Source organism: Stomoxys calcitrans, chromosome 1 (assembly GCF_963082655.1).
Source record: "Stomoxys calcitrans chromosome 1, idStoCalc2.1, whole genome shotgun sequence".
Lineage (NCBI taxonomy): Eukaryota > Metazoa > Arthropoda > Insecta > Diptera > Muscidae > Stomoxys > Stomoxys calcitrans.
This window is the reverse complement of record NC_081552.1, coordinates 251,933,358-251,947,264: the sequence shown is the minus strand read 5'-3', so window position 1 is coordinate 251,947,264 and position 13,907 is coordinate 251,933,358. Positions and strand designations below refer to the sequence as shown.

At 34.4% G+C, this 13,907-nt stretch overlaps 1 protein-coding gene across 1 annotated transcript in view; it reads right to left on the bottom strand.

Moving 5' to 3' along the window:
* Positions 1-13,907, bottom strand: part of LOC106090780 (triple functional domain protein) — a 144,375-nt gene that overhangs the window by 62,677 nt on the left and 67,791 nt on the right. Inside the window, exons 7-8 of the mRNA XM_013257075.2 lie at positions 4,304-4,577; positions 4,153-4,213 (exon numbers count right to left, since the gene is read on the bottom strand). Coding sequence (XP_013112529.1) covers positions 4,153-4,213; positions 4,304-4,577 — 335 coding nt within the window. The remainder of the gene's footprint in view (positions 1-4,152; positions 4,214-4,303; positions 4,578-13,907) is intronic.

Sequence of the window (13,907 nt, the reverse complement as noted above, 5' to 3'; positions counted from 1 at the left end):
AAGACAAGGAAGGAGCCAATGAAATAACTATTGACCCAAATATAGGCTGTGCTTCTCTTGATAAACCTTTTTATAAAAGTCTTTCCAAGGTTTGCGTTTTTTAATGTCTCCGTTTGATGCAGAGGTTAGCATGTCCACATATGACACAGAATGTCTGGATTCAAATCGACTACATTTGTGAGGAATCCTGCCTTGTTAAAACTTCTCTACTGAGTGGTTCCAGCTTGTGTGGTGTTCATAATTATCCCGGCACGGGCTCGGGCACACACACATTGCGACTGGTTTTAAATCTTGTCTGGCCTCTCGCCTACAATTGTAAAACACAAGGTGTTACAGTTGTTGTTGTAACAGTGTGTTATACACTGAGACGGCATTCTTTGCCGATGAAGAACTCCATCGGGTCAATCCAGTACGTATAACCGGCTACCATGGGATTGAAATGTTACAGTAATCACAGCCAACAGGTTGCCGATAGTGGTATGCTCCATACACGGAGTAGCTGCAACTGCAGTCTCAGTGAGAGACCGGCTCTTGCTTAATACTGAGTGCCTGGGATACTCGATGTTGTAACACAAGTTATTAGCTCCATTAAATAATCAATGGCCATAACGTTCCCGCGGCGATCGGTTCTATGGACGCGAACGAGCTTGCTCACCTATGGAACTTGACGAGGATATCTACCTACACATGCAAATACATATGTGGGTACAACAACAACAATTACCCAGACGCTAGTGTGACTAGCAAACAATTTTCACATCAACCTATTGAATTTACTGCCATTCTCAGTTTATTACGAAAATGCTTTCTACTACCCTTCCTTTAAGCTCCCTCTTCAACAAACTAGAGCTGGCAAACTTTTTTTCCCATCTCCTTTATGAACGAAAATGAGAACTAAAAATCAGGAGATCGATTTATATAGAATCAATACCAATGTACAGAACAAATAAAACCAAGATTTATAAAGTCAGTTGGAAGTTATGAGAGAAATCATTGTACAAAATCTTAGCCTAATCAGATGAAAATTGCGCCCTCTTTAGGCGCAATGCTTCTTAAAGGATACATTTAGTGTCGCATCGCTAACTTTTGTTTAATTCTGATAGTATCCTTCGGATGAATTATATCCATCGGAAAAATATCGATCGATATGCAGTCAAAAAACTAAATAACGAAACTTTGTTTTCTTATCGTCCTAAAAGTATGCTTCACAATTTTTGTAAAACAGCTTAAATTATTTGTCACTAGCATTTTCATTTCAACTATTTATTTGCTAATATTTATAACTTCAGCTCAATTAAATATTACGAATTTTATTAAAATTTACTTACAATTCAAACTTTTAAAAGCTTGAAAGCAAATTTAGGTAAAACAATTATTATAAGGAACTCACACACGTACAAATATATTAAAATACTACCAACCAACACCTTCACACCTTAGTGTACAACACTGCTACAACAACAACAACCTTTGCACTTTCACTTTAAATATCCATTAAATTTAAAAAAAAAAATAATGCAAAATATTTACAAAAAATACACTTTGCTGCTGCTGCCACCTTTAGTTCTTTGCAATTTCTCTTGAGCTGAATGGGCCAAACATACAAGAGGCAACCTGCATATTTCAGCAAGACCTAAGCAAACAAAATTCTCTGCCGCTGAACCCTCTGTAGAAAGCCAGTTGAAAAGTTTTGAAAAGAACAAGCAAGAGAAATAGCCAAAGGAAGTAGTAGTTTCCTTACATAAAGCAATCATTTCCAGTGAAGTTGAGGCAGGTTGAGTTCTATGTGTAGAGCTTGTGCGGAAACTATGACAAGGATTTGAATTGTTGAATATATTTGCTAAAGTAGTTTCCTGCTTGTTTACCCCTCACCCAACTTTTGTTTGCCAAAGCAATTCTAGTTTAACTAATGAAATTATTTTTTCCTGTATCCAACAACGCCCAGCCTTGTGATGGTGAAGGAAGGTTACTCCATGGGTTTGATATTACACAAACACACACACATACACATACAATGCTATAACCTTAGCTGTAATCTGAAGCTTCAAATTTTAATTTAACCACTTTGCAGAAGAGGATTTTCACTATGTGAAAATCAAATTTTGACAATATTGTCAACGAAAATCAAATTTTCTGTGAAAACAAATTTAGAAGAAATTTTCTATGAAAATCAAATTTAGACGAAACTTTTTATGAAATTCAAATATTGATAAAATTTGTTATGAAAATTAAAATTTTTACAAAATTTTTTATTGAATTCAAATGATGACAAAATTTTTCACAAAAATCAAATATTAACAATATATACTAGGTTAAGGATAGATATGAAACATATTTGGCACAGTTATTAAAAGTCATAACAAAACACGTCATGCGAAATTTTAAGCCAAATCGGATAAGAATTGCACCCTCTAGTGGCTCAAGAAGTCAAGATCTAAGATCGGTTTATATGGTAGCTATATCAGGTAATGGACCGATTTGAAGCGCAGTTGTTGGAAGTCATAGCGAAACACGTCGTGCAAAATTTCAGTAAAATTGGATAGGAATAGCGCCCTCTAGGAGTTCAAGAACTCAACATCCCAGACCGGTGTATATGACAGCTATATCAAAACATGGACCAATTTGAACCATACTTAGCACAGTTTTTGAAAATCATAACAAAACACGTCATGCAAAATTTCAGGCAAATCAAATGTCAACTAATTCTTTTATGAAAATCAAATTTTAAGACTTTTTTTAGAAATAAAGTTTAGTGAAAATTTTCTATGAAAAAAATCTGACGAAATTTTCTATGAAAATCAAATTCTTACGCTTTGCTACGAAAAACAAATTTTGACAAAATTTGGTATGAAAATCAAATTTTGACAAAATTTTCTATGAAATTCAAATTTGAAAAACATTTCAAGAAAATCAAAATTTTGTCAAAATTTTCTGCTATAGTAAAATTTTTTGTGAAAAACAATTTTTTACAAAATTTTTTGTAAAAACAAATGTTGACAAAAATTTAAAAAAAAAAGATAAAATTGAATGACAAAATTTGAAAAATTTTTTATGAAAATCAAATTTTGACAAAGTTTTCAATGGAAATCAAACCTTTCTATGGAAAAGATATAGATAAAATTTCCTATAAAATAAAACTTGGACAAAATTAAATTGAAAAAAGAATTTTATCAACATTTTCTATGAAAAATAATTTTTTTTTAAAAAATTTCTGTAAAAATTTTTGTTTAACAACATTTAAAAATACTTTTTTCATTACATGCTATTAGACGAATATGCCAACGCTTTGATCACATTGAATATGTACGTCAATGTGTAGGAAAATTACGCCATTTCCTCCTTGTCAATGTCAAAATCTTCACAATTGGCGTAGAAACCTAAAAAAAATGCCGTATAGGTCTTAGCTGATAAATTTCCTCTGTTGACCTTTTCCATTATTGTTGACAGTTTTTATAGCAAAAATACATTGCAATTATCCTTGACAAATATTCAAGCAGACACACACACTTTGGATTTTTTTTTCCTCATTTAGAATTGGCAATTCGTTCCTACATCAATGTTTATGAAGATTAACTTTTACAGTGGAATACAATAATGTAGTAGCCTATGCCTTTGGGTGGGAAGAATATTTCAAATAAATTTTTGATGCACCCTTGGAAATTAAGTGTTCATTTGTTTGTATCTTTTTTGTGTGTGTTTGGGCTTTATTAACTTAGAAGGATGGTGTTGATCCTTGGCTCTTTTTGGGCATAAAAGGTTTATGGAATTGGAAATATGTTGCATGAAAGAGAAAAATGAGTTTATCTATAGAAAAGGAAGAATTGCAATTACTTGGGAGATTCCCTGAACAAAAGGAGAAATTTAGGTATATAAATTGATCATTTTATGAAATGCAGCAAACTGGTAGTCATTTTCAATCAACGAAATAATAAACAAAAATTTTATATTCGTACAAAATTGAGCATTGTATATAAAGTTGTATCAAAATACAATTTTTTTGGAATCCAAAAACGATAGCTTGACTTTTAACATTTATCGTTCAATTATTCTATCATGGGTTTTTCCTCTCATATTTACTCATGTATATAATCCAAAGCATACTTTTAGGCTTTTGAAATTTAGTGGCTTCTTTAATTAGAAAATCAAACTTACCCTCCCAGACCCCTTCGTTTTGTTGATGATGTAAGTGGATCGGGTTTACTGCGATTATTTGCTAAAATTAAAACAAATATTTACAAAAAGAATGTTAGAAAAACCAAAACAGGAAAACACAAATATCAAATATTGATATTATCGTACTCACTTTGATCTTGTAAGGTGGTATCATTTTTATCTTTGCGCGCTGAACTTGACTTATGTGCACCTGGTGGCGGCTTTAGTATGGACACTGGTACCAGACCCTCTTGTACCGCAGCATCATCACATTGGGGATTGAGGCGAACCAAACAAAAGTCGGGTTCATTTGCTGTGGGTGCCTCAACAATTTCCACTTGTTGTCCTTTGGTAACACTCAATTCATTCGAACCCGTCGCCGCTATAAAGTCAGCGATTACCCAGGTGGCCTCATGAGAACCAATCTGTGCAAAGAAAAGCGAAAGGAAAGAATAATCGATAATTATTAATTTTATATTTAATCACACGCACCAATGATTTTGCTCTTCAAATAAATAGAAGAAAGTAAAAAAAAAACATAAACAAGCTTACAAAAACAAAATATTCTACCATGATGATGTCGTCGACGTCGTCTTTTGCACAAACAAAAATGAACACATGTATGATACAGGTTTTTGAGTGGTATATGTGGGTATTAATTTTGAATGGAAGTTATAAATAAAAACATATATATCCAGATATATAGTCATATAAAGAAGCTGTCAACATCAGAGACTAAACTCACACCTAACTATCTACCAGACTACCTACATCAGTCGGTACCTATGTATAGAAAAGTAGAACATATCAATAACATGGCGTTTGCATGATATCCCTATTCCTCGCCAGAGGAGAAAATAAAACATAAGAAATGCTTTTCTACCTGTAAATTTAGGAATTTAAGTGTATTCATAACCAGTGTTGCCAATGTTATTAATTCTATATATATAAAAATGAATGTGTTTGTTTATTTGTGGGTTTGTATAGACTCAAATCGTCACATTCGATTTCCATAAAAAAATTTCTTCGAAGCGAACATAAGAAAAAAAAATTGTTCAGCGGTGGTTGCCTCACAAACGCTTTAGACCAGTGGTACACATGAGCACACTATTTCCAAGCCCATGGACTTATGTTCTTGTCCGTCTAGACAATACTATGAAATGGTGTGTGTGTATTTGCCCACCACTGCTTTCGACATTTGTAAATCCTTCAGCCATTAAAACATCTCAACGAAGAGATATAGCTCAGCGCATCGCTGTTTGGATTCGTTGTTCCCTTATATTTCATATTGAAACATGAATCGCACACTGTCACAAGAGATATCTCCCCAATAATCCTTAAACATATGCTCGAAGTCAAGTTTGTATTAGCTGAAGGTTAGGGAATATCTACAGATATTTTTTTATCATCACTTCTGCAAGTGATCCCTTTTAACTTGTTTGTTAATCAGAGTGTTGAAGCGACATCTGTTCTTCAACAACAGAACTTCCTGCTTATGCCCATCTACTGGATTAAACTCGGACTACAACTTAATAACAATACATGGCAACAATACAAACAGGACAAGCTGTCATTTGATAGACAAAATCAGCTGCATCAAGTCTGTCCTTTTATCTTAGAAATTAAATTAAATTAAAATTTCATATCAAGTGTTCTGTTATGTTATATACACTCGGGTGAACTTAAACACAGAGTATGTTATAATTTGATTTATAGGAGGGAAACGTCTTTGCGGAGACGCCACAAGCAACCTAGAAATGCCATACGAATTAGCTGAGCCTGGTGGTCTCAGCGTTAACCCTTAGAAAACGAAAATCAGGGTCCGAATTATCGCAAACGTGATCGAGTTCACTTTCGTATCGAATCAAATCTGGTATTAAATGGGTCTTATACCACTTGTATATAAATTTGTATGTTCAAGTTTTTATAAATTATGATCTAAATCGATCCACATTTGTGATCATAAATTTTAAAAATCCCCATTCAAGAAAGAGATACATAATTCACAATAGAGAGATTTCGAACTATTTTACTCGTTCACGTTTGCGGTAATTTGGCCCCTAACTTTTCACTCAGAGAACCACAGAAGGCTAGTGGGATGACCCACGTTCCCTAAAAACAAAACAAACTTGAAAATATTCTAGGTCAGGGAAAAGAAAATAAACTTTTTGATTAATTCAATTTTAAATTGCTGCCAGTTTTGTTTCTCCCCCGTACAAAACTTGGCAACCCTCTTTTTACAGCCCATGCATATTTTGTGGTACAGGAAATTTCCACTGTCTAACTTTGCTTTCACCTTCCATACATCCATACATACAAGCAGAACCATAAGAGTTGAGCCAGAGTTGATATGTGATACCTTTGAAAGATTTTTTAATAGAAAAATACCTAAAATGAAGGGCACGTGTGTGTGCTTCGCCGCTAGAGGAGTATGAAATTTAATAGCATTACGTTGGCAAGGATGATGGAATTGATGGAATTCAACAACTTTAAGATGGATAGAATTAAATATGAGATTTAATCCTTTTTTTTACAAAAGAGGTATTAAAGAAGACAATAAAACATGTTCACATGTATTGTGTTGAAAGGGGAAAATAAAGTGTAAAGGAAATCGTAAAATGGGAAAGCAAGAATTATGGGGGGCGGGGGTATTTAAACTCGCTCATAAAAGTACTCAGCATGCCAAACATTTTTAAAGTCCTTTTATGGTCCGGAAAATGATAAGGTTTGGAAGCAATAATTAGAAAATTGAGGGCTTTGTATTGACAAAACTCTCAATTTTTGTATTACGGAGATTAGATGAAGAGTAATTCCCAAACAAATATAAAAGATATATAACATTTAAGTTGGTTTAATGAACATTAAGAAGCAAATGAATAAAATGAACTTTGATTAGCAGAGTTACAAACTCTGACATTTATTTAAGAGAGCTCTGTTAGAATCTTAACAGCTTATGAGTTAAAGTAAATGTAATAAAAAGTTAAACTGTCAAAGCCACTAAAATGCGTAGACTCTTGCTAACAAAGATGCCTTAGGGCTGTGAGTTGCAACGAATAGAATCTTACATATTCTTTAGCTTCTTTCTTTTTACACCCACCACCGAAGGATGGGGGTATATTGATTTTGTCATTCCATTTGCAACACATCGAAATAGCCATTTCCGACTCTATAAAGCATATAAATCTAAATCCAACATCAGTGTAAAAATCTTAGACGATCTAACCATGTCCGTCCGTCTGTCTGTTGAAATCACGCCTTTAAAAATAGAGATATTGAGCTGAAACTTTGCACAGATTCTTTTTTTGTTGTCCATAAGCAGGTTAAGTTCGAAGATGGGCTATATCGGACTATATCTTGATATATCAGCATATCAGCACATACTCATTTCAGAGCTATATCGGACTATATCTTGATATATCAGCATATCGGCACATACTCACTCGATCACGTATGTGGTAACTCGGCCCCCGATTTCGATGATTTGGGCAACAAATCGAGTGACATTTTAGCGGATTTGTGAATAATGGAAACTTTAGGAATTTTTAAAACTAAACTAAAATATACAAAATCTTAATCTCAAATCATTTTTGCAAAAAATATTAAAATTAAAATCTCTCTATTGCGAATTATGCATTTCTTTAATGAACGAAGACTTTGGAAATTTAACATCGCAAATGTTTAAATCGATTATAATTCGTAAAAAAAATTAGATTAAAATGTTTATAAAAGTGATAAAACGTCCATTAAATACGAGATGAAGTTTCTTTCGATACGAAAGTAACACTCGATCACGTATATGGTAACTTGGCTTAAGATTTTTTAATACAATTAAGCGACCGCCTATGACGCTAAGCACTTTTTGAGCGATTCTTATCTCCCAGCAACTGCTGACAATATTTGTGACGTCTTCAGCCACTCTGGTCCCTTCTAATAAAACTTAAGATCTTTATGGACAAATTTGCTATTAAAAATATCTTAACTTTCAGTACGAAGAGTTTGTTGATATGGTCATATTGAGTAATTTCAATATGTCTATGCCCAGAGAAGAAACACAATGCAATTGAATGCTTTAACTTCTACATGTCCATTCAAGTTTGCATGAAGTCTAGACTATGCCTATGTATTGAAAGCGAGTCCGGCTTATGACAACATTTTTTTTGTTTAAGTTTCTTTGCTTTGTCGCTTTGGCGTCTCCGAAGTAATGTTCCTACCCTGACATTTAAATTTAGAATGTGTTATACAGAGACACAATGAGTTTCACTTTCAGTTTCAGATTTCTATTTTAAGGCATGTGAATGCCAATGTGCGGTTTTTGTGGTTACTGCGATTCAACTTAGCCTAATGAAAGCACAATTAAATGCTCGAATTATTAATCATAAATGTTGTTTGGTAAATGTTAACCGCATGCATACTCAAAAGAGTTTTTAAAAAACATAATAGAAGGATAAAATAATAACCAAAAGTTGACATAGGCTGTGAACTATGGGCCATGTTCGAGTTGAGATTGAATTACTTCAAGGAATCTACAATAAATTGAAAGCAGTGGGATAGAATGATAAAGCTGTCATTAAATTGTTTATTTGTGTTTGCTTGTAGGAAAAAGAAATATGCAAATTATCCGTATATTGAGAAGGAGAAGAGCGAGAGAGAATGGGAGAGAGTATAACAGTTTACAAAAGTAAAGGAAACGAATACGTTAAGAGATCATAACGAGTTCATAGTGAGAGATCATAATGAGAAAATAGGTATAATACAATACAATAAATAACACGGGCAAAAGGGACACATTCAAAGAAGCTCTCGTCTTGCTGAATCATGTCGACAAAATTTTAAGTTTTTTTTTATTGTAGCCCAACATATACAGTGGTGGAAAAAATAATAGGGACAACTATAACTAAAAATAAAATTGAACAAAAAGAGTATGAAACCAGTAAGGAAAGGCAAAAGTCGGGCGGTGCCGACTTTATAATACCATACATCTACCCTATAGTACAAAGTGGAAGCTATGTCAAATTCTGAACCAATTTTGATGGACCTCGCCGGATGTTTTGGGAAGATTGATCAAAAAATCCCCTTGCAGTGGTTCTAGGAGTGAAAATCGGGCGATATATACATATGAGAGCTATATCTAAATCTGAACCGATTTCCATGAAATTCACCAGTAATGTTGAGAGTCAAGAGAAAATCCTTCCTAACAAATTTCAAGCGAATCGGTTAACAAATAACCATTTTATTGCATTATTACTTCAAATCGGACGAACATATATAAGGGAGCTATATCCAAATCTGAACCGATTTCTATGTAATTCTCCTGTTATGTCGGGAGTCATAAGAAAATCCTTTCTGCCAAATTTCAAGAGAATCAGTTTGCAAATGACCATTTTATTGCAGTATTACTGCAAATCGGATGAACATTTATATGGGAGCTATATCCAAATCTGAACCGATTTTTTCCAATTTCAATAGGCTTCGTCTCTAGGCCGAAAAACATGCCCATATCAAATTTGAAGACGATCGGATGAAAATTGTGACCTGTAGTTTGTACACAAATTAACATGGACAGACGGACAGATGGACAGACAGACGGACATAGCTAAATCGAATCAGAAAGTCATTCTGAATCGATCGGTATACTTATCAATGGGTCTATCTCTTTTCCTTTTGGGCTGTTACAAACTAATTCACTAAGTTAAAATACCCTGTACAACAGTAGTGGTGTAGGGTATAAAAATGGTTACTTCTGTTAAAGACTGAACCTGATTATTCGTAAACCTTTGTAGTTTGGAAGGGTAAACTAAAATTTGATATTAAAACTCATTTAAATCACGAAAAATCGTTATGGCAATATTTTCGGTGAATTCCCTTGGAAAAAATTAATAGGGAAACTTGTCAAAACGTTATAATTACTTATGAATTGTCTATAAACCTAACAGAAAGAAAAACAAATGGTTACCACCTATTCCCATGCTTCAATGCAATATTTGTTTCGTAAAAATGGTTCGCAGAGTTCACACAACTGAAGGAAAGATAAAAGTAATTTAAAAAATTTCAAAAAACTATAGAAATTATAGAGGGTTTTTTTCTCTGACGTTCCATAGGCTTTGAGTCTTTTAATAAGTTTTATATCACATAATTGCGATAGGCCTTCCAAATACGGCTCTTGGAATTACGAAAAAATATTATCCGAAGCACCCCTAGAAGGCAGTGAGAAATTGATGAACTGTGGCTGTTTGTCAGCAAAATTTAAAAAAAAAATCCCTACTTTTGGGGTTTATTGGCTTTACAATTCTGACTGAAGACAAACAAATAACAAGAATAAAAATTATGTGATGCTTTTTATGTGCAACTTTTCATTCACAATAGCTCATATGCAGCATAGCTCAAACTGTGTTTTGTATGTATATGTCTAGCAACAGCTGTTAAAGCCAAGCTTGCTTAAACATACCCCTCTCTCGTGCACTAGTGCAACTGGGTATTTGCATTTTGTTGTTGGTGTAATACTGGCTGACGCCAAAGCGATAACAAGAAGCAATAAGAATAAAAGTACGAGTTGATATAGGCAAACTGCATATGGCCCAGTTGGTCATTCACAATAGCACATATGCAGTAAAGTTAAAAGCATTGTTTTATATGTATATGCATAGCGACATTTGGATTGGACTGGATTTATGAATTTTGTTGTTGTTGTACTATATATTTAAGTCGGTTGATGATGGATTTGGTTATAAAAGAGATGTAAGTGTGCCTTTTACATAAATATTTTTGTTCGATTCTTGGCAGCACACACACATATATGTTTGGTGGTAATGTTGTAGTCGGCAGGCAGAGCTTGCTCTGGAGATAGAGCGGAATAACAGGAATGTAAAACCATAGAGGGGAATTGGAATTTGTTTGAAAAGATAATGCTCAGTGAAAAACTAGTCTACAGATAAATGGTTTGTCAGTAGTTAGCTGTTAAGATTTCACATTGACTAAGTGCTAATGATCTCAACTATAAGTACAGCGAAACTGTAAGCCGGTTCGACGAACGAATATGTATTGGGTTGCCCAAAAAGTAATTGCGGATTTTTCATATAGTCGGCGTTGACAATTTTTTCACAGCTTGTGACTCTGTAATTGCATTCTTTCTTCTGTCAGTTATCAGCTGTTACTTTTAGCTTGCTTTAGAAAAAAAGTGTAAAAAAAGTATATTTGATTAAAGTTCATTCTAAGTTTTATTAAAAATGCATTTACATTCTTTTAAAAAATCCGCAATTACTTTTTGGGCAACCCAATATTACGCTGAGGCATGACGAACAGTGATGCCAACTATTTACAAGCAAAAAGCGAAGAGGTGTTGTAAAACAGCGCTTCGTTCAGATTCGGCAAATAGTGATCGCTGATCATTGAGCTAAAACTTTAATAGGAGTGCACTCATTGGTAGGAGAGAAGTATATATCTCCAGTTCCTTAATGGAGTAGTTGTTGGAAACTGTATGCTTAATGATATAGGCAATTACAGGTTATGTGCAAAGCAGCCATTGAGGCGATGGGAGAGTGGATTGAAGATAGGAGCAGCTCATACCATAGTGGTATAATCGTGGCGACGATAGGAAACCTGGAAGGAATGGAAGAGATTTCCTGAGACAACACTTGAGGTCGAGTGCAAGGCACTGCTGTCAGCGGCACAGTCTTGGATCGACGGAACCCTGGTATTGTCATCTGGAAGATCATGTTACACGGATGGATCAAGGCTAGAGGACATATTGTGCCTGGGGGTCTACATTGAGAAGCTTTTTTCTTGCTAATCTTAACATATTTGCAGAATTTCATCAAAATCGGTTCAGATTTCGACATGGCTCCCATATACATATATCGCCCGATTTGCACTTAAATGGCCGTAATAACTACAATTTTCTACCAATTTCTGCACAAAATTTGGCATGAATAGTTTTCTTGCTAATTTTAACATATCTGCAGAATTTCATCAAAATCGGTTCAGATTTCGATATAGCTCCCATATATATGTAAGGCCCGGTTTGTACTTAAATGGCCGTAGTAGCTATAATTTTCAACCGATCTGCACAAAATTTGGCACGGATAGTTTTCTTGCTAATCTTAACATATTTGCAAAATTTCATAAAAATCGGTTCAGATTTAGATATAGCTTCCATATATATGTATCGCCCGATTTACACTTAAATGGCCGTAGTAGCTAAAATTTTCAACCGATCTGCACAAAATTTGACACGGATTGCTTTGCTACTGATCTTAGCATATCTTAGCATAGATGTCACCAAAATCGGTTCACATTTGGATATAGCTGCAATATATATATGTATCGCCTGATTTACACTTATAAGGCTGTAGATAAGATTTAGATATAGCTCTCATATGCATATATATTTATATATTGCCCGAATTTATAATTGCAGGGTAGGTGTAGGGTGTTATATAGTGGGATTCGCCCGACTTTAGCCTTTCCTTATTGTTTTTTTTTTTTCGTTTGCCACTAGGTGGTACAGTTTCGGGTTTTAAGTGACCTAAAAAACACCAAATCTAGTGCGAAAAGCACTTAGTTGGCATCCCTGATGACGAAGTTGGCCTAACCACTTATCAAAACGCGTCCACCAGTGCTGTGATATGTGTCCTGCTTTGTCTGAAAAAAAAATATCAATTTCTTTTCTTCAAAAATCATTTCAAACATTCTCTTGGTCATTCAGCTCAGTTCGGAAAACAATAACAATTTATTGTAATTTTTATCAAGCTTAATAAAAAAAAACTATTTCTAGTTCTCATCTTTAACATCTAAAAATAAGACCGTAGTTCCTTACATCATTCTATCAACTCTAAACCACAAGTTCCATTTCGAAATAAACGGGGTATATCATTGCTATTATTTCGCAATATGATAATTATTTTTAATGTTTATTTGCAAACACATTGCCATAAAAAAATCACACCTCCACCCTTCTTCATGATGATGAGGAGGGGAGAAAACTGGGTGTATTATATCAACTATAACACATCCATGGCTACTAGAAAGTATCAAAATTTCAAAACTCAATCCAAATTCCCCAGAGATTAGACACACTTAGGGGGGATTTAAAAAAAAAAATCACACATTCATACACACACACACACACGAAAAAATATTTAACAATTGTATGGAATGAATTTCAAACCTTTATTTGATTGCTGGATTGCCTTGAGAACAAACGAAATGAGTTGGGTGTATCGATGGTATGTTGCCGTGATAGGCCCAAATTTTTGGCCACACTACTCTGACGGCCCCAGGGTAGGGATATTTTTCGTCGAGTCTTATTTTGTTTGTTGGCGGCCGTGTTGGTCGTGGAGGCCGTTGAGAAATCAAAAGCAAAGGATTTTTCAGCTGGTACACTGGCCGGGGCTGTTGATTGTAGGGGAGTGTGACAATCACTTTCATATTTGGTGGGAGATTCTTCGCCGGATACGGAAGTGCCGGTGGAATTTTCATCGGAATTCTTTTGACGCACTGAGACACGTTTACGTTCTTTGTCTTTCTTTTTGATACTGGCTGCGGAAGCAACACCATTCCCACCACCCCCACCAGGTGAGGCTGGCTCCGAATGATCTATGCTGTGCAGACGTTCAACGAAAAAATTTCTAACACTTTTCATGTTTAAGACCGGACGGTTATAAATTACAATTTTTTATTTTCTGGTTTCTTTTTTTTTTTTTGGTTTTTGTAATCACAGTATTTTTTGTTTTTCTTCAAGCTTAAAGCTTTGTTTGATG